Source organism: Triticum urartu, chromosome 3A (genome assembly GCF_056163025.1).
Source record: "Triticum urartu cultivar PI428250 chromosome 3A, HENAU_Tu73, whole genome shotgun sequence".
Lineage (NCBI taxonomy): Eukaryota > Viridiplantae > Streptophyta > Magnoliopsida > Poales > Poaceae > Triticum > Triticum urartu.
Genome location: NC_141875.1, coordinates 55,253,555 through 55,274,495, shown reverse-complemented (window position 1 = coordinate 55,274,495; position 20,941 = coordinate 55,253,555). Strand labels below are relative to the sequence as shown.

At 43.8% G+C, this 20,941-nt stretch overlaps 2 protein-coding genes and 1 pseudogene across 3 annotated transcripts; 2 read left to right on the top strand and 1 right to left on the bottom strand.

Annotated features, from left to right (window-relative positions):
* LOC125547915 (chaperone protein ClpB1-like) overlaps positions 1–20,941 on the bottom strand; it is a 57,195-nt pseudogene that overhangs the window by 24,357 nt on the left and 11,897 nt on the right.
* LOC147978499 (uncharacterized) lies at positions 12–1,168 on the top strand. The gene is made up of 3 exons (XM_087516612.1): positions 12–61; positions 171–261; positions 350–1,168. The coding sequence occupies exons 1-3, from the start codon at positions 12–14 to the stop codon at positions 1,166–1,168; spliced, it is 960 nt and encodes a 319-aa protein (XP_087372738.1).
* LOC147978498 (uncharacterized) lies at positions 2,290–4,416 on the top strand. 2 transcript variants are annotated; one of them, XM_087516614.1, is made up of 4 exons: positions 2,290–2,347; positions 3,419–3,488; positions 3,578–3,860; positions 3,953–4,416. In XM_087516614.1, the coding sequence occupies exons 2-4, from the start codon at positions 3,426–3,428 to the stop codon at positions 4,342–4,344; spliced, it is 738 nt and encodes a 245-aa protein (XP_087372740.1). In that variant the 5' UTR covers positions 2,290–2,347; positions 3,419–3,425; the 3' UTR covers positions 4,345–4,416. The 2 variants fall into 2 exon arrangements, with proteins under 2 accessions (XP_087372740.1, XP_087372739.1); XM_087516613.1 differs by lacking the exon at positions 2,290–2,347 and having other exon boundaries at positions 3,317–3,488.

Genomic DNA, 20,941 nt, shown 5'->3' with positions numbered 1-20,941 from the left:
AGTATGACAAGATGGTTTTGTTTGTGCTCAGCAATTGCGCCGAGGTTCTACCATATATCGAGTACGTTATATCTTGTGCACTCATTATATATATATATATATATATATATATATTGCTTGGGTTGGCACCAGCCTAATGTTTTAATTCACATGTTTTGTTGGCATTGTAGGAAATGCAAGGAAGAGTTAAATCAGGAAGAAAGCAATATCAATGTTGATAAAAGGGTTGCCAAGGTGTTTGCTAATTGGTTTAAGAATCATGTGAGATCTTTAGCCACATGTTTTATGTTTTCTGTGTTATTCACCCATTGTTAAATACCATTGTTTTCTAAATGGTTTATTTGTGCAGATTGGAAAGTTGCATGAGGAGAAGAAGGTCAGTGATGATCTATTTGCTTTGGCATGCTTACCGGATAAGCGAGTGAGAGTGTATTCAGCATGCATTGTTGACGGTGTCCGGTACCACACCGTTGACCGTGAGGAAAAAAGGAAGACACAGAATAGTGGAATCGTCACTGAGGGGTCACATGATGGTGAGATCATTGACTTCTATGGTCAGTTGAGAAGCATCGTAGAGTTGCAGTACAACTCTAGTGGAGGCATCCATCGCTCGGTTGTCTTATTACGCTGTGACTGGTTTGAGCTTGGTAGCAAGAAGAGGAGAGACTCTTTTGTCAAATATGATGGCCACTTCAAAAGCATCAACACTGCAAGGTGCTGGTATAAGAGTGATCCCTTTATTCTAACAACACAAGCAACAATGGTGTTTTATCTGCCAGACACTCTTTTGCACGGAAAATGGCGAGTTGTGCAAAACTTTCAGCACAGACACTTGTGGAGTGTGACTGAAACTGAAGTGGAAAAGGGCCCCGGTGATGGTGGACTAACATACCAAGATGATGACTCTACGGAAGTTCCATTGCAAGCTGATGATGACTCTATGGAAGTTCCGGTGCAAAGCAGAGTGCGAAAGGACCGGGAACGTGTGATCATTGGTGCTGCAACAGTTGAAGGCATTAAGAAAAGAAGAAAGGTGGTAGAGGATGGACATGAAAGCGAGGATGAGGAAAACCGGACTGATCATACTATGCTGCAATATTGTAGTGATGATGAGGAAAACAGGAGTGGGCATAGAGTTCCTTGTTTTCGTATCGACGACGATGAGTAGCGAAGGTAAATTTGGTCTCCTTGGTGATCTAATGCTATTTTGTCTCCTTGGTAGTTGTTGTTGATGTGATCCTGATGTAGTTTTTGTACTACAAATCTCTCCAGGTACCAAAATGCATGAGACTGTGTAGTGATGGAGAGGCAGATGATGGTTGAAGATAGAATGAAAAATGATGTAGTTTTGGTGACGGAAGATACAATGCAAAATGAAGATGTTGTTTTGAATGAAGAAGCAAAATGATGAACTGAAGATGTTGTTTTTAGAGCTGTTTTTCTTAGTTTTGGTGATCATGTAGTTTTGGTTGTGATGTAAAAGATTGCAAAATGATGTTGTTTTTGGACTAAAGATGTTTTTTGAACTGAAGATGTTGTTTTTGGTGAACTGAAGATGTTTTCAGAGCTGTTTTAACTGTGTTTCTACCACTGATCCCACGCGCTCCATCAGACAGCCATCTGATCCCACGCGTGGCCCCATTTCATTGTGAGCAAAAAAAATATGCGCGAGCGGGGACTCGAACCCACGACCGTGCGCTCGTTTCACTGTGTTTCTACCACTGGGCTAGGAAGAGGCTACTGGTCGTCCACTCTATGCCATCTCTTTTCAAATCATCAAACCAGTTAAGTATCAAACACAGACCTCACTTACAAGTGGGCCACTCGACCAACTCACTGACAAGTGGGCCATTTTGCTACTCTACCCACTCGACCCTTTTCCCCTGAGCTACCAAAAAATATTGGGCGAGCGGGGGCTCGAACCCACAACCTGCCGCTTATTCCATTGTTTTTCTACCACTGGGCTAGTTAGAGGCTGTTGGTTTTGTACTCTATGCCAACCCTTTTCAATATATCAAAACAGAACTCGCTGACAAGTGGACCCACTCTTTGCCCCACTCCTCCTGTCCACTTGACCCGCTCCTCCTCTCCATTATCCACTCGACCCACTCCTCCTCTCTGCCGCTGGCATCCCCTTCTCCTCCATCGACGGTGACGACCTCCCTGGCGAACCACTCCTCCATCGACAGCGACGGCCTCCTAAGGTATGAATCCGCCGAGTCCTTCCTGTTCCTCTTCCTATTGATTAGATTAGGGTTCCCTGGCGCATGCTGATTAGGGTTCCATTGTAGATAGAGTAGTAGATCAAGAGGAGGCCAACAAGCTCAAGCAGTCGCCGTCCCCCCAGGTCCGTTCTGTTCCCCCCGTGTTCTTTGATTTGCTTTGTTTCCCCCATGGTCTTTGTCGACAAGGCCAACAAGGCCAACAAGCATGCTGATTTAGGAGTTACTCGTATTGTGCCTGCGCGTATGGCTAATGGTCGTATTGTGCCTGCGCGTGCGTTCTGTTGATTCCAGCCCAACTGTCGAGCGATTGGACCACATTCAGAGGGATTTTGCAGACTGAATTAGGCATTTAGGTTTAGGTCCCTTTTGGCCATGTTCAGTTGATGTGGTGCTACCTTGCTAGGTATGCTAGTTTCCCTGTAGTTCTCTTCACAGTGACGTAGAATTCATCAGAAATAGAAAAGGCAGACCGAAAGGGGAAAAATGATGCCAACAATTATAATGTTGCAAGTGTATTAGTATTTTCCAATTTTGTTTGTTTGTTTTTAACATAAACATGTTTATATTTGTCTAAAAAGATGCAGCGGCACACTGGAGCAGTTAAACTTGTAGGGGATCTAGCCTCCAGTGGCCTTTGGCTATATAAACCCTAGCAAAGCAAATTAAGCAAATAGCTCTGAATCTCTGAAATTCTAGTGTTAAATTCATTTTTGTACATGACTATATCGGTGTCAACCCAATAGCTTTCATGCGCATATCGACGACTATAAAGCTGTTCAGTTTTGTACATGACTGTATTGGGTAGGTGTGTTTAAATTGAGAATCTAGGGTTCGGTTCTTAAGTGCTGGGTTCTAACAAAATGTAGCACATGGGAAGATATGGTCCATTTATAGTAGATATGGTTCATTGTAGATATGGTCCATTTATAGTAGATATGATCCTGATGCTATGTTTGCCATTTATAGTAGACATGGGCACATGGGCAGATATGGTCCATTGTAGATAGAGTAGTAGTATTCCAAATGTTCACAAGTGCATTGCTTTTTTCTCACTTTTGCTATCATAAATATCCACAAGTGCATTGCTCTTCTCATTTTTATCACTTTTGCCATCATAAACTTGGTTCTGTTCCTATTTATGTCCAGTCCTGTTCACAAGTGCTTCTTCCTCTCCTATTGCTTGTTTAGAGTAGAAGTGAGATGGCTGGCTTGGAAGGTTTTGAGTTCTTCGAGATCATAATTGAGAAATCTTGCAGTAGGCAGGTATATTTATCATCACTCATTTCTTTATCATCACTCTGCTGTCTAGTGCTTGATTGCCACAATTAACCACTTCTTGACCCTCACTGCAGAGGCTGCCTGACAAGTTTGCGAAGATGCTCGCGGGCCGTGAGCCCCACAAAGTGAAGCTGCGGGAGGCCGACAGCGGGCTTCACAGGCTGTGGAAAGTGTTGGTGGTGTTTGATGGTGAAGGCCACATGTACCTAGGGCCCGGCTGGGAGCATTTCGCCCGCGCCCATGAGCTACAGCTCGGGTACTTCCTTGTCTTCCGCTACGACGGCGACGCCATGTTCACCGTGAAGATGTTCGACAACACCATGTGCCGCATGTACTACCAGCACGACGACGATGCCAGTAAGCTCTCTGCCTCTCTTCTTCCTGTCCTTTTGGCTTCCTCTACCTGCACGATGACAACACCATGTTCACACTTTGTTGCATTTGGCCAGGCAATGGGAGCAGCAGCGGGGATGACGAGGAGCAGAGCGGGGACGACGACGAGGAGCAGAGCGGGGATGACGAGGAGCAGAGCGGGGATGACGAGGAGCAGCCTATTCTGGCTGACGACGAACATGCTATGGTGGTGGCTGACGACGACCCTGCTATGTTGGTGGCGAATGACGACCTTGCTATGGTGGTGGCAGACGACGACCTCGCGATGGTGGTGGCGGACGACGACCTCGCGATGGTGGTGGCGGACGACGACCTCGCGATGGTGGCGGCGCCTGCAATCCCACAGCTTGGCGACAGGACCATGCCAATTGTGGTAGAGGAGTACATCCGCGTTGGGATTCGCCACTCTGAGCGCATCAGGTTGATGAAGGAGAAGAAGGAGGAGTGAAGGTGTTAAGAAGGTGTTCAGCATGTTAGGTTTAAGCTTGTTAGTGTAATATGAACATGTCAATGTTAAGTATGTCAGATTTGCACGGCTCAAACCCTAGCCACGGACGGTCGCCGCGACGAAATCGGCCGGTTTTTGAAAACACCATAAAAAATTCAAAAAAAATCAAAAAAATGGGAGACCTCCGCGTCACATCATCAAATGTGGCCTACCAACTAGCAAAAATACTAAACTTGCAATACCGGCGTTTTCTTGAAAAAGTGTTCTCAAAAACGACCTACCACGAACGAAGATTCATGGCTTTCAAGCCAAACTAGCAATGATATGGCCGCATCCGTTGAATAGTTTCTGATAATATGCCCAAATTGGGCGCATGCCTCCGTCTTGTGATGGCAAACAATGTTGCCAAAGCGAGGTTCCAACTTGTTTAACAAAAAAAACCGTTTTTCATTTTTTGAATGCAAAAGACATGCGTTTTTCGTGAAGCGGCTACAAGGAGGGGCACCCCAAACGGCACCATTCCATGTCTATCTCAAAGTAGACCCTATTTTACGGACGGTCGCCAAAAAGCATGCATTTCGGACCCTCGTAGCTACTCCCGGCAATTCGGACCACCTTCGGCCGATTCAGCTGGAACCGGCTGGAATTTGAACTGCGGGTCCTCCATAGCTTGCACGTTATTTTCACTAAAAATGCTTTTTAGCTTCACAGGCAGGCATTCCATCACAGAATCGACAACAGATTTGCACGGCTCAAACCCTAGCCACGGACGGTCGCCGCGACGAAATCGGCCGGTTTTTGAAAACACCGTAAAAAATTCAAAAAAATCAAAAAAATGGGAGACCTCCGCGTCACATCATCAAATGTGGCCTACCAACTAGCAAAAATACTAAACTTGCAATACCGGCGTTTTCTTGAAAAAGTGTTCTCAAAAACGACCTACCACGAACGAAGATTCATGGCTTTCAAGCCAAACTAGCAATGATATGGCCGCATCCGTTGAATAGTTTCTGATAATATGCCCAAATTGGGTGCATGCCTCCGTCTTGTGATGGCAAACAATGTTGCCAAAGCGAGGTTCCAACTTGTTTAACAAAAAAAAACCGTTTTCGTTTTTTGAATGCAAAAGACATGCGTTTTTTGTGAAGCGGCTAAAGGGAGGGGCACCCCAAACGGCGCCATTCCATGTCTATCTCAAAGTAGACCCTATTTTACGGACGGTCGCCAAAAAGCATGCATTTCCGACCCTCGTAGCTACTCCCGGCAATTCGGACCACCTTCGGCCGATTCAGCTGGAACCGGCTGGAATTTGAACTGCGGGTCCTCCATAGCTTGCCCGTTATTTTCACTAAAAATGCTTTTTAGCTTCACAGGCAGGCATTCCATCACAGAATCGACAACAGATTTGCACGGCTCAAACCCTAGCCATGGACGGTCGCCGCGACGAAATCGGCCGGTTTTTGAAAACACCGTAAAAAATTCAAAAAAATGGGAGACCTCCGCGTCACATCATCAAATGTGGCCTACCAACTAGCAAAAATACTAAACTTGCAATACCGGCGTTTTCTTGAGCTACTCGGTATGATTTTAACCATGATTTCTACAAAGTTTACAAAAAAACCCTATTTTTTTCTACACCCAAACCCAAAAGGATTTCCCTCCCACACCAAAATTTTCCCTCCACAAAAATTTCCCTCTCCCAAAATTTCCCTCCACTCCCTCCACTCCCTCTCCCACTACCAGGCAGGACCCACCACTCCCTCTCCCACTAACACGCGGGATCCCATCCCCTCCCCTCCAAAAATTTCCCCATTCCCCTCCCCTCTCCCCGACGAACCCTAGCTTCTCCCTCCATTCCCCACCTCCCTGCTCCGCGCCGCCCCGCTCCCCACCCTAGCGCCGCCCCTCCTCTGCTCCGCCCCGCACCTTCCTGCTCCGCGCCGCCCCGCTCCCACTCCCTCCCCTCCTCCGTGCCGCCCCGCCACGCCGCGGACTACATCGACGACGACGGCGGCCACATCGACTACATCAACGACGACGGCGGCTACATCGACGACGGCGCGATCGACGATGACCACCGCTGCATCGTCAACATCATCTCCCCCTAGGTACTTCTTCCCTTGATCCATCTCCCCTCCTATGGTGGATCCACCTCCCCTCTGGTGGATCCATCTCCCCTCTAGTAGATCCCCCTCATGGGTTAGGATATTCTAGGGTTAGGATCTCCTGGTGGTTCGGTAGGTCCTCTAGTTCGGTAGGTCTCCTGGATCTCCTGGTGGTTCTTGGGGTTAGGGTTCATGTTTATTGTTGCGTGGGGATGATCTCCCTCTAGTTCATGGGGTTAGGGTTAGGGTTCATGGGGTCAGGGTTTGGGTTCATGGGGTTAGGGTTAGGACCTCCTGGTGGTTCGTTTGGTCCGCTTCATGGTTTAGGGTTCATGATTTTAGGAGATGGAGATGGATGGGTAAGTGGATGATTTTAGGGGATGAGGAAGTGGATGATGTCTGGTTGATGGTGCTTGTATCAGTACTTGCTTGTGTATGGTTCAATTACTCAGCTAGCATAGATGGTGAATTAGGTTTCCAACAGCACTTCGAAAAGAAGCTACTTGCTTCCTTGTTTGTACCAACAGTACTTTCTTGTTTGTTGCCCTTCAATTTCCTTCCTTGTTTGCTTGTTACTGTCAGTAGCACTATGCTTGTTTCTATCAGTAGCACTTTCCATGCTTGCTTGCTTGTATTATGCACTTTGCTTGCTTGCAACTTGGGTTAGTATGAACATGTACTTGATTGCTTGTAGCACTTTGCTATCAGTAGCACTACTGGGGTTTGTAGCAGTGTTCTTCTTTCATGATATGTGCATGATGCTTGTGTTCTTCTTTCCAGTGAACACGGGAATGCTTAGTACTTATTGTGGTATTGGAATTCCTGCTGTGTTAAGGCAGTATGACTAGTTTTAATATATACTAGATTGGTGCTAGATAATTTTGATTGCTGTAATATACAAGGTTGATTCTAATTGTCAAAATGTCTTAACTTGTGTCATCTAGTCTGTAGCCATTTTTGGTGTGTAGAGACAACATAATCAATAGTTGAGTATAGTTTTTTCATCTGCTTTTGTACTGCTGCAAGTATAGTTGTTTCATGCTTTACCAGTGGCAACATCTAGTTGTTTTGAAGGTCCTCATGATATACTCGTCTAGCTTCCTGTCAGACTGTCTAAGCATGTGTACATGACACCAATTCACTAGTTCATGTTGCTTGCTTGCTAGCATACATGTTGCTTGCTGGCATACATGCTTAATTAGGGTTTCCATCGGCATTACTTGCTTGTATCACTAGCACTTGGAGAAGAATCTACTTGCTTGCTTATTAATTAGGGTTTGTATCAATAGTACTTGCTTCCTTCTCTTCATTTTCCTTCATTGCTTGCTTGTTTCTATCAGTAGCACTTTGCTTGCTTGCTTGTATTAGTAGCACTTATGCACTTTGCTTACTTGCTCCTAGTGTACATGCATGCTTGTTTGGTGCACTTACATGTTTTCTTAATTAATAACACTAGACCACTGTATTGTTTATCCATCAAGTTTGTTTCACATGTATTACATGTATGTGCATGATGGTCCAAATGCTTTCCTTTATTGATACAAGTGCATCATTTTACTTTATCCCTGTTGTATCTGATTGTTGTTTATTCTATTTTGCAAGCACCACCTCAAGATCATCCATGGCAAGGAGGACAAGGTCAAGCATGAGGCCAACCGTTGGTATGCAACTTGCTCCTTGTGGCCAGTTTCATAAAATCTGTGTCTTAATATGCTAAGTGAAATGTATTGCTGCAATCTGAATAAGCTGGCTTTATTGTGCCTGTGTGCTGTTAGTCTTCCTTACCTGAATAACTAGGATTAAATGATAATAAAATTTCATAAGATATGTTTGGCTGCCTGTCCATGCATTCCAAACATTCACCTAATAGTTATGTTTCCTGTATCATGCAAAGAAGAGCCTCTCACCGAGTACGAGAAGGTTAGGGCTAGAAATATCATGAGGAACAATCGGATGTTCCAGTCCCTTGGCATCGGTGCAATAGCGTCGATGATTAGGAAAACAAATGGTGTACAAGAAGGTAGAAGTGATGAGGTTCAAGAGGGTAGTGGAGTTATCAATGATGACCCAGAGTACAATCCTAAGGAGGATGAAGTTATTGATGGAGAGGAAGTGGATGATGTTGTAGTCAACAAGATTGTTAGGGTGCAAACTCTGTCTTGCTTGGAGGGTTGGGATTCTGTTATTCTATGTTATTCCTTGTGCTCACATATTTCTCTTGTGTTCTAATGCTTTTTTCCGTGCTGTTTATACGAGGCACTGAAGGAATCTAGGACGAAGAGGCCTGGTGTTAAGAAGACAGTCAGCAAGAAGCACAAGAGCTCAGAAACATCTCCTGCAATGCCTCCAGGAAGGGTGATGGCCCCAGATCCAGGACAAAAAAAGAGGATCCTGGAACCTGATGAACCTGCCCTTGATAGAGTCACAAGGCAGAAAGCAAGGATGGCGACTGCGACGGACCATCAGGAAAGTATGCTGCTCATGGACTCTCAGACCTCGGTGCAAACGGGTGATGAGTTGCCGCCCATGGATGAAGGAACCACTCTCAGCATGGATGGAAATGGCACTGTCTGCCTAGATGAAGCAGGAACCATCTGCATTGATGAAGCAGGCACTGTCCACACAGACCTCAGCCCTGTTGCACCTTCTATTAACAGGAACGCTGTCATCAATGAAGAAGAATAGCAGCTTGTGCTTCAATCAGGCAAGTTGACCTTTGCAATGCTATCTTTTACTAGTGCATTTTCCAAATGGAATGATCATGTATGCTTTTGTTGATTCCTGCATTTGTTGATTTCTATTCTAATTTATGAGTTCAGTTTCATTTTCAGATGCAATGACTTCCAAGACTAGACTTAGAAAGGGCAGAGGGCTAGAGAGGATCACCAAGTCGCTTGGTAGCAAGGTGCCTATCCAAATTGCCGAAGGGATGATTCGTCCAGAGAAGCATCTGCAGGCAGCAAAGCTTGCTTCTGAGTGTGGACTCGTTGCAAAAAGCCATCTTCCGGTTCTTCCTCACTTCAAGCTATACAAAAAATGCTAGTCTATTGGAGAACTACATTGGGAAAGTTGCTGTAAGCTACTTGTTTCATAGTTAATGTGCTATCTATTTTCTGTTACACCTATGCATGATCACTAATATTGTTCCTACCTTGTTTGCTATCTTGGTAGGCAAATTTTGAGATGAACACGGACTCGGAGACCATCAAGACCTCGTGCAAAGATATTCTGCAGAAATATTCAAAGAACAGACGCCATTAGATCAAGAAGAAGTATTTTGATACCGTAGCCGCAAATAAAGTGAGCATTAAGTCTCCGGTGCCTGATCTAACGGATGGTGAATGGCAAGCTCTGGTGGAGATGTGGTCTACCCCAAGACACAAGGTTTGTCTCTGCTTTGTTTGATGCTTTATGTTCTGCACATGATATGCTAGTGCAAGATCATGCTGACAGTATGCTTTTTTGTAGGAAACCTGTTTGTCGAACAAGATGAATCGACAAAAAGTCGTGTACAATCAAAGAACTGGTTCCAGGCACTACACAACACACATTTTTGCCACTGTGAGAACTCTTCTCTAGAGACCTTACCTTTGGTTCCTCATTGAATAACATTTCTGATTCTTGCTGAATAACATTTTGATTTTTGTTGAAAAACATTTCAGAAAGAAGAGCGTAAGGGTGAGGAGCTGTCTGCGATTGACTTGTTTAAGGCCACCCACAACAGCAAGAAGCACGGGTTTTCGGAGCCAGTCAAGACTGCTATAGTAAGTCACTCCATGCTTTGCCCTGTTTGATTCACAGCCAGCTTTGATGATTTGATGTTGTTTGACTCGGAGCCAGTCAAGAACACATGCTATGTTCCATGCTTTGATGTTGTTTGATAGTTCAACAAAGATATCAGAACTTGCTGTAGCTATTTGATGCATTTTTTATGATATGATGAAATTTGATCTGAATGTTAGTTTGATGATCGTCTCACTCGGGAAGCCATCTTATATAGAACCACCATTCTAGGCTTAATGAAGTGATCATATTGTTCCAATTGCATGTCTCCAGGTCACTAGTCATCATCTTCTTGTATAGATTTTGTGTGCTGGTTTGATTACTTCAAATAATCCATTTGTGTGCTGGTTTGGTTTCTCTTGCTTGGTTTGGTTTGCAAAATGTGAAATAGATCTCCCACTAATGCCTATCATTTTCCTCCATATGCTAGCTTGAGATGGAAAAAATGAAGGAAGCGCCGATACCAGAAGGTGAAGAGCCAAAGTCTGCTGTTGAAATTGTCGAACAAGTCCTCAAGACCAAAGCCAAGGAAAGCACATTCCTCGGGAATGTTGGGCTCCAGTCATCTAGGAACAACTCCGGCAAAGTTGCTGCTCATGTTCGTGACCTTGAGCAGAAGCTGGAGAGGTCCGAGCTTCAAGCTGAACTGGTGCAAGAAGAATTGGCGGCAATCAAGATGAAGGCGGAAGAATCCGAAGCTGCACGCGACAAGGAACTTGAGCTGCTGCGCAAGAAGTCTCAAGAACAGGAAGAGAAGTTAGCCCACTTGATGGCTCTCTTTGGAGCTAAGGTAGTTTGATGGCTGTGCTATGAACCTCTTTGTCTTTGAGCTAAGGTAGTTGTTGCATTTTGAACCTGTGAACCTGGGAGCTGAGCTGAGAGCTGTTGCATTTTATTGCATTTTGCTGTTTAAACTAGAGCACATGGATCCTGTGAAGTTATGTCATCACTTGTGAACCTGGGCCTTTCTGTGAAGTTATGTGATCTTGTGAACCTGGATCACTTGTGGATCATTTTGTTTATTTTCTGTGAAGTTATGTGGATCACTTGTGCACCTGGGCTTGTGGATCACTTGTGGATCACTTGTGCACCTGGGCCTTTCTGTTTATAGTTATGCAAAATGAGAACCTGGGCTCTAAAAAGGCCAAGGCCCAAACAAGAATTAGACCAAAAAGGCTTGGGCCTAAAAAAAGAAATGACTGTAAGAAAAAAATATAAAAGGCTGCATAACAGAAAATAAAAAGGCCAAGGCCCAAATTCGAACTAGACTAAAAAGGCTGTGGCCCAAAACAATAGTGGAATATAAAAAAATCATCAGAAAAAGGCTCCATTTCCATAAAATAAAAGGCCAAATTATTGGGCCAGGCCCATGCAGATAAGCAAAATAAAGAGAAAAAAAATTAAATGGGCTGAATTATTGGGCTATCAAGACGGCTGAAATGGACCGGGCTGATTCTATTTTACGACCTTTTCATTTGGTCGTAAGTCTGCCACGTCAGCTTGCCACGGTGGATCTGACGTGGTGTGGTCGGATTGCTAGTGACCAAAACAGTTGGTCGTTAAATCTACGACCTTTTTTTGGTCATAAACGTTTGCGACCATTCCAGAAGAAAGGTCGCTATAGTCAGTTTACGACGCCCAGCTTTTGACCTTATGTTTTTGGTCACAAAAAGGTCATAAATGGAAATTTGTGACCATTCAGTGACCAATAGTGGTGGTCATAAGTTGACATATTTCTTGTAGTGGGTAGTGATGGCACGGTTGTCCCTGTTAAGAAGAAAATCAAGAAGACTACTGCGAGGAAGCTAGTAGTTGGTGCAGTTACTCCTCGGAGGAGCCCACGTGTTTCAAGGCCTGCAGAAGTTGTTGAAGATGAAGGGTTAGGCCTTGGTGGTACGCCACGCCGTAGTCCTCGTGTGCTTGCCACTGTCGCGCCTGCACCTTCTCCGCTTGGTGCTGGTGCATCTGGTAAGGGGAAGAAATGCGGCGTGAAGCGCAAGGTTCCACCTGCAAAGGTCAACAAGGGTGTGAAGAAGCGTTCTCGTGTCAATCCAGAGAACAAGGATGATGCTGATTTCAATGCTGATGACGAGGACGACGTCAATGATGATGCTGCCGCTAATCAGGTATGAATGTCTCATGTTTACTATTTTTAGAGCATTTGTCGTTGTTGCTGTAGTTTTATTGTTTTTAGCACTGCCTTGGCATACATAGCTGACCTTCTGCTCCATCTCAATATAGACGAATAAATTAGCCGACGTGCTTTGCTTTTATGGTATTTATTGCCTTTGTGTACATAGTTGGACTTCTGGGTATATACATGAAGAAATTAGCTCAACTTGTTTTGTATACATGTTTGATTACTGCCTTAGTGTATATGGTTGAACTTCTGCTTTTTAAATTTCCAACATTTTTGAAAGCATGTTGACTAGTGTTCATACATGGTTGTACTGTCTATGTAGACATAGTTGGACTTCTGAGATACATGTTTGATTACTGCCTTGGTATACATGGTTGAACTTCTGCTTTTGTAAATTTCCAACATTTTTTTGAAAGCATGTTGACTAGTGTTCATACATGGTTGTACTGCCTATGTAGACATGGTTGGACTTCTGAGATGTAGTGCGTATATGTAGGCATAAGTGGAATTTTGGTGAAGGTTGTGTGTCTCATTGTTCTGCCTTTTTTCCTTGTCAATGTATTCTTTCAGTATCAGCTTGTGCAGCGGCCTGAGAGGAGGAAGAGAGGAGGCAAAGCGCCCGAAGAAGGTGGCCAAGGAGGAGGTGAGGCGAAACGTTTTAACAAGACAGTTCGCTGCTCACTAGGAGAGGTCAAGACGTGTGCGAAAATGCTACAAGATAGGCACAAGGCGAGGGTTATCAAGGCTGGTTTTGGTTGTGTGTTTGACTTGAAGGTTGATTCCAACATTTCTCGTCCTTTGATGGGCAACATCTACACGAGGATTGACCCTTCAACCATGATTTTGGACATGGGTGAGGTGAATAAGGTTATACGTATTACAAGTGATGCTGTTCACCATCTCTTTGGGTTCCCTCAAGGTAATCGTACCCCCCCTAGGCCCTCGAATGATGGTTTCGATGATGCTGTTATGAGGTTGAAGGGCAAGCTTGGGTATGCTAGGAGTGATGACATCAAGACAAAGGATTTGCGGAATATCCTCGCTGAACTTGTGAAGGATGAGACGAAGGATGATCTTGCTCTGCAGGTGTTTTACCTTATTGTTTTCATGAAGGTGGTTATCCCTGGAACGTCTACACGAGTGTCGAGGGAGGCAGCAATGGCTGAGAACCTTGTGTTTGAGGATATGGCAGACATGGACTACTGCCAGTTGGTTGTTGAAGATATTCGGAGTGCTGTTGTTACGTATCAGCAAGGTACTAGCAAAGGAAAAGCTGTCACAGGCTGTGCCATCCCGCCGCTTCTTATGTATCTGGACTGCCTTATCATTGGCAAGACGCCTAATATTGACTTGAGGACCCCTCGCATCAATTTCATGGATCAGGCCAAGCTTCTTGAGCTTGCTGCGGCTGACTTGGTCACAAAAGGTGATGATGACCCAGCCAACTGGGTGTTTGGGAGACTACCTATGAGTGTTTCTATGCATTATTCTTTCCTGTGTAGTTTACCTTGAACTTCTGGTATTGTCTTGTATATTTTTTGTTCCCATGTTCCTTCATTTGTTTTCTGACGCGTTGACTTTTGTTTTTGTATGCAGTGGAAGACACAGGCTGAGGTTGTGTTCTTTAGGGTTATTGAACGTCCTGTTCTAACTATGCCTCGTTCTGCCGGCCTAGGGAGTGGGAGTTCCCCAAGATTTGAATTCTCCCGGGATGTTAATACTGGTGCCCCCTATAGATCCAGGAGGTTCTTCTGCCCGTGTGAGTGCTGCAGGTAGCGTTTCTTGCGAGGATTTGTTTGAAGCTGCCAATGTTTCTCTGGTTAGGATTGACAGTCTTCTTGAAACTGTTTGTGGGGAGTTGGCTCGTGTTCCTTCGACTGCTGAGCGTCTTAGTCGCGTTGATGGGATTCTTCCTCCCGGGCACGGGTTTGATGCTGAGTCTTCGAAGGAGGTCTTATGTATTGAAGCTAAATTTCTTGAAGAGCTTCGTCAGAGCACTTCCCACCTCCGGACTAGCGTTGGGTTGTTCAAGGAAATGCAGGATGCTCGTTGCAAGCCTTTTGAAGATGAGGCAAGTGTTGTTGTGAGACAGATTCAGAGGCAGGATTCTGTTCGTTCAGGTCGTGAAGGAGGCCACGTGGAGCATACCAAAGAGGTTTGCACTAATGTTCAATGTTAAATGTTAGCTTTTCAGTTATTACTGTTTGTGGTCATAGGCGAGCGTTGTTGATTTGATGTGCCGTAACCTGTTTATTTTTTAGCAGTAGCGTTACTAGGTGACCTTATCTATTTATTGAACCTGAACTTCAACTGCTACAGCACCTGAACTTCCATGACTTTGATGACTGGCCTTTTTTTGTTCCCTTTTGTATCTTAGAGTAGTTTGATATCTGACCTACTATGTTTACTGTATTTTGGACTTTCATTATGTGTCAGTTGTGATAGTTGAACCTTCTCTGATTGTGCAATCTGAACTTCTGCTAATTAGGTATTTGTTTTTTAAATGATTTTTTTATTTTTTAGGCTGTTCATGATGATGCTAGGGTTGAGGAGGATGTTTTACCTGCGCATGAAGCTGCTCCTGTGCATGAGGCTGCCCCTGTGCATGAACCTGCTCCGGCTAGTGGCGTAATAGTTGATGAGGTTCATGGCAGTGAAAATGAGGTACCATTTTTCTTGTCCATTTTGTCTTGTTGCCCCTGAGACGGACTTGCTGCTCCTGTGCATGAGGTTCAGTCAGCACTTATGTAATGACTTTCTGTTTCTTTTTGCAGCAGCAGAATGATGATGTTAGTGTTCCTCCAGAGAACGTTGCAGACATGTCCGTCTCAGGCACCGGCTGCTCCGACGGGGTGGTCCTGACTGAACCTCAGTCGTCCATTGTCGCCGAGGTTTCAAATGCTGAGCAGGGCAAGACAACTGCAGACATCATTTTGGAGAAAGATGTTGTTGAGTCTGCTGTTGAAACTGGTGGTAGTGCTACTGCAAGCCCGGAGAAGTCTCCTGCAGCAGAGCCATCAGTTGATGTTAATGCTGTGCAGGCACAACCAAATTTTTTTCTTGTTTCAGATTCTCCAGCTGCTCCAGCTGCTGCTGGTGTCCTTCCTGACGACGCTGCAACGTCTGCTGGAGATGACGATGAAGATACCGAAAGCGATAGCTATGGAGAGGAGGTTGATCATTCCAGTGCTGCCACTGGTCTAGGCAAGGATCCATGAAGAGAGGAGCATGCTTCTCTCTTCTTTCCCATTCCCTTCCCCCTTTGTTGTTTTGGTTTAGTCCATGATATCCCCTGTGAACTGCCTATGTGGTCTAAGTTGAACTTCTGGTTTTGTTGTTTGTCGTGTGGGTTGTAAAGAATTTTAAGTGAACCTATTTTCTATGTGAGTGGATGTTTGTAATGCATGGGTTGTGATGTCTATGATGCTGTGTTTTATCTTTTCTGATGTAGCAGCTGAGATGTGCTTATGTTTTGAATGTTTGTGCTTGAATGTTGGTCTTAATTGAAACTGTCGTGAATCTATGTGCTTTGAGTGTTGCTGTTAATTGCTATTTTCTTTTTGGTGAGCAGATAGTGACCTTGCTGTCGTGCGAAAGAAGGTTGATGACTTTTATTACAGTGTAACTAGGCTTAGGAGCGACCGTTCCAAGAGGTGAGTGCAGCTGCTCAACATTTACATCATCCATGTACCCCCTGTGAACTGCCTGTGGTTTCATAGCTGAACTTCTCAACTCTATGTACCTGAACTTCTTGTTTTTTTTGCTTCTCTGGCGCTGAACTTCTGGCCTATTTTGTACTGTACTGCCTGTTGTGATATAGCTGAACTTCTGTGCTAACATGTGTTATGAACTTCCTGAGTTCCTACTGCTTAACTTGTTTTACTTTCTATTCGCTTGTTTTTAGATCAATGATTATGTTCCAAAACAAGGAGTGTGAAGCTTCTGTTCAAGAAGTCGCAATATCTTTTGGTCCTCGCGGAATGCTTACATCTAATGTGGCTGAGTGTGCACTCTATTATCTACGTGCGAAGTACCAGGGATCGGATAAACTCATCCTGCCGTATTGGGTTTGTGTAAGTCAACCATAGAGTGATTTCTTTTCTGTTTTGTTCCTTACCATTTTAGTTAAAACTTATTCGTCTCATTTTTGTATTTTTTTCATATGTTGGTGTTGTCTGCATTATTTTAGGACAAGATTTTCAGAGGTCAATTTGATTCCCGTGTGAGGAAGTACTTCATGGCGAGTGGTCCAGATAGCATGGATGCACATGATTTGGTTTGCAATATCTTGTTCTTTGCCTCTATATTAGTTTTGCAGTGCGATCCACTGTGTTAATATTTGTTTTATTTCTCTTTTGTACCATTCTGATATTAATTTTCATTTTTAATGATTCGTGTGTTTATGATGCTTCAGGTTGTTTTCCCTACTTTTGACCCGCCTGAGCTTCCTGCTTCCATGGGCGGTGTCGTTCATTGGGTGTCGGTGTTCCTTGACCTGAAGAATTCAAGGTTCCAGCTTCTCGATTCCTACTATGGACCAAAAGATGAATGTGCGGTACGACTGTTTCGACAGATGACCGACAACATCAAGAGGCTTTGGAAGGATGCCAGCAACGACAGGGAGACACCCTTCAGTCCTATTAGCATCGACAATTTCCCTCTGGATTGGATTGATGTCCCCCAGCAGCAAAACAAGTATGAGTTCGACTTTTTCTCTTTATCACATCTGTTTAACTGTAGTTGTACTTAAGCTGTGACGTGTTTAATTCATTGGCTTTCTTTTTCTGTCCTAACACTATTTCTTTTTACTTCGTTTGATGGCAGTATCGACTGCGGATTCTTCATGCTTACGAATGTTAATTCGTATCATGACGGGGTTCTTGCAAATTATTCCCATGAGAATATCGGGGATATCAGGAAGACGTGGCTGTACTCAATCGCTTCTTCTAACCTGTTTGAGACAGACTTCCAAGCTCTGTTTGGCTACTACACATGTAAGTATTTTGGAACTTGTACTGCTTACCTGCACTACATCTTTTATTCTACCTGAACTTCATATTTTTCTCTAAACTTGGACTTCTGCTTGAGGTCTGGCTGGGCTGCTGATTTCGGAAGGAGAGGAGCATTTTCTTTGTACATGAACTTCATTTCTATCTTTTTTAATTTTGCTTGTGTGTTTTTTTGCTTAAATGGACATGAGAATTTTCTTTTATAATTGAACTTCAGAGATGATGCCTTTCTATGGTTTTGTTAGCTGTAGTTGAATGATTTCCAGTTCATCGGTTTATCCTGAATTGTGCCTCTGGTTGTGCCTGAACTTCATTTAGTTTTTTACTGCAACTAATTTTTTTAGGTCAGCTTGAGTAGTAACCATGTCATCTTTATTAGTTGTACTGCACATTGTGATGTTCCTAAACTTTAGTTGTATTTTTAATGGTGATGTTTTCTCTTCATTTTTTCTTTGACAGTGGATCCGTTGGAGTTGACCGATTACCACTACTCATTCCTCGGGTCACAGGAATACCAGCCTAGGGAGGAACCGATGAGTACAGCTCCGATAGAAGATGATAGACCTCGGACCCTCATTCCTTCCAAGTTGGGGAAGCGGGCTGGTGGTATTCGCGGTACTCCAAAAACCCCGTGCTACAGGAAGGCTGATGCAATCGAAGCAGCCGAAGCAGAAGTGATTTCGTTCGATGATGATTTTGAGAAGATTGATTACCCGAAGAATGTCAAATGTGCTGCTGGTACTGTTGCTGGTAGAGGTGGGAAGAATGCTGTCATCACCAGGAGGAAACCGGCAGTTGAGTCTGGGAACATAACTTCCTCCAAGAGAGCATCTAGATTTCCTTTGAAGTGCCGTTCTCCTATCGCTCCCCTGAAAAAATACAGTTACCCTCATCTATCCGACGCCCGAAAGTTGAAGAGTAATGATTGTGGTTTCTTTGCCGTGAAGTTCAGCTCTTCGTATGATGGCGATGATATTGTTGAAGATTTTGGTGATGTGGAAGTATGTTCTGTCTTTTGTTCTTGTCTCATCATCCTTTGATTATTCTTGTGTGTTTTTGCTGAGACACTCCTGCTGTGGTTTTAGATATCCGTTACTAAACCATCGTTTTCACCTTTCTTTTGTTTGCAGGCTGCTGCAGATGACTGGAAGGCTGAGTTCATGCACACTCTGATTTTTAGCGAGAAGAATGAAGTCGTGGGTTCAGAGCTCCCTAAAGAGATCCAGTCCTTTGGCCCGTGAATTCGAAGCATTAGTTTCATCTGTAGTTTTGATTTCATACAGATTTTTAGGTTTGATAATGATTGGAACAATTCCGTAAAGATTTGGTTGTAAGAATGTTTTTAGTGATTTGTGTATCTATAGGTGTAGCACTATTACTTATGATATTGTGGAAAAATGCATTTGGTGTGAAGAATGATTTGGCTTTGTGAATTTCAATGTACTGCGTCGTTTTTCAGTATCCATGTGTTGAATGTTTTTACCCCAACAGATGTACCTGAACTTCTGCCTCGGTTTTGGTTTAGCTGCTTGATTTTTTTGTGTTGTTTATTTTCGGGCTCCCAACATATGATCGTAGACTTGAACTTCTGCTTTGAGATGTGGCTGGGCTGGTGGTTTCAGATGGAGAGGATATTTTGTGTTTGTGTAATGTATTGGTAATGTTCAACCTAACCAATATGTATGCTTTTGCCTAGAATCTATATTTTGTTTTTTTGTGTTTTTTTCAAGTGCAGACGTATTTCATATGTAAATCTGTGCAGAAATATTGTTGACGTTTCTTTATCTTTTTTGTCCGCATTGTACATGAACTTTTGCACGTATCCAAGCAGAACTTCACATTTGAACGCGTTGTCTTAGGCTTGCTAACCTTAGTTTATGCAGTGAAACTTTATTTTTTAAGCATATTTTTTCCTACATCGATTTTTATATACCAAAACTTCTTCTATAAGCTGACCTGAACTTCAGTACTATATGATTATTTGCTAGTTGCACTTTTATGGAATACAACACGAGCACCTCCTGCCATAATATACCAGGACTTCTGCAGTAAGCTTACTTGAACTTCACAGTATATGTTTTTCATGTTTGTTCTTGCTTGCACTTCCATGCAATACATCACCAGCACATCACTTAATCCCATAACATACCAGGACTTCTGCAGTAATATTACTTGAACTTCACAGTGTATGTTTTTCATTTTATTACTGCTTGCTCTTTCATGCAGTACATCATCAGCACAGCACTTCATCTCATAACATACCAGGACTTCTGCAGTAATACTACGTGAACTTCACAGTGTGTGTTACCGGGACTTCTTTGAAAGTTCAACAATAAAAGGGGATGACATAATATTTCTGGACATTGACATGACATAAGTTTGCATTGTGTTAATTGACCTATTCTAACTGTTCATCAGCCCTGCGCTCCTCCTAGGCTTTGGTTGTATAGGTTTTTGCTTGACATGTACCTCTTCCTCTTCATCGTCCTCTTCCTCTTCCTCTTCATCGTCCTCTTCCTCTTCCTCTTCATCATCCTCTTCCTCCTTCTCTTCATCGTTCTCTTCTTCTTCGTCTTCCTCTTCTTCGACGGTGTCTTCGTCTTCCTCTTCCTCTTCCACCTCTTTCTTGTTGCTGGCTCTGGGTTTTGCTTTCTGTTTCTTCTATGGCTTTTTGCTTGTCTTTTCAGCATCTTCTCGCTTCGGGCATGTTCTTGCATTATGTGGTTCATACTCCTTGCATATGCTACAAAGTTTGGTGCTTGCTTTCTGTGGGTGTGGTCCCTTCTTTTGTTCCATAACTTTGGGTTGCTGTTTTTGAGATTGTGGTTGCTTGACCTCCTCGGCATTGTTTCTTTCCAAGAGTGTTGGACAGGTCAGCTTGTTGTGTCCCGCAACCTGGTTGCACACACTACATTTCCTGTGTCCAAGTGGCACTCCATTCTCATCGAGCACCACGACTCTTCCTGCAGGTGGTGCCTTTATTTGCGCTCTCTTGTCACTTTTCTTTGCTGCAGTATTTTTCTTCCTACCTTTTGTTTCAGAATACAGTGGCAGTTTCATCGTCTCTTGTTGTCGCTGCTCCATTGATTGGCCATCACCCTGCTTGCATTGGTTGGCTTCAGCGGCGGCGTTTAGCATTTCAGCTGCATAATAGTGAAGGTCATCTTCAATTTCAGCGTCCTCTTCAGCCATCCTTTCGTCAGCATCCGCTCGATTTGCTGAATGTATTGCATCAAGCTCTTCCACGAGCCTCTTGGGAACATAGTAGGCTCTGTCATACTGCTGATCACATCTCATCGCTTTCTTGTTAACCATCAAATTCAGCTGCAACAAGATGTCTTGCTTCGATAGCCTTGAGCTGCCATCCGATGCGGTTGTGTTGTAGTCCCTTTTATCAAAGGTTGGCTATGATTTTGCAGTCTTTGTGTACCGTTTGAGGATATACTTGTTTGGAAATTTGTCAGGCTTCAGGTAGTCCAGTATGTTCATGATGTGAAGGCAGAACAGGCCTGCATTTTGCGATGAATGCAGAATACATAGTTTGTGAGCCAGCAATGAGT

Coding starts and splice junctions, on each gene's coding strand:
- LOC147978499 (XM_087516612.1), top strand. CDS start 12: ATGGTTTTGTTTGTGCTCAGCAATTGCGCCGAGGTTCTACCATATATC. Junction 62..170: donor GAGGTTCTACCATATATCGA/GTACGTTATATC, acceptor TTGGCATTGTAG/GAAATGCAAGGAAGAGTTAA. Junction 262..349: donor CTAATTGGTTTAAGAATCAT/GTGAGATCTTTA, acceptor TTATTTGTGCAG/ATTGGAAAGTTGCATGAGGA.
- LOC147978498 (XM_087516614.1), top strand. CDS start 3,426: ATGGCTGGCTTGGAAGGTTTTGAGTTCTTCGAGATCATAATTGAGAAA. Junction 3,489..3,577: donor AGAAATCTTGCAGTAGGCAG/GTATATTTATCA, acceptor CCCTCACTGCAG/AGGCTGCCTGACAAGTTTGC. Junction 3,861..3,952: donor CCAGCACGACGACGATGCCA/GTAAGCTCTCTG, acceptor GCATTTGGCCAG/GCAATGGGAGCAGCAGCGGG.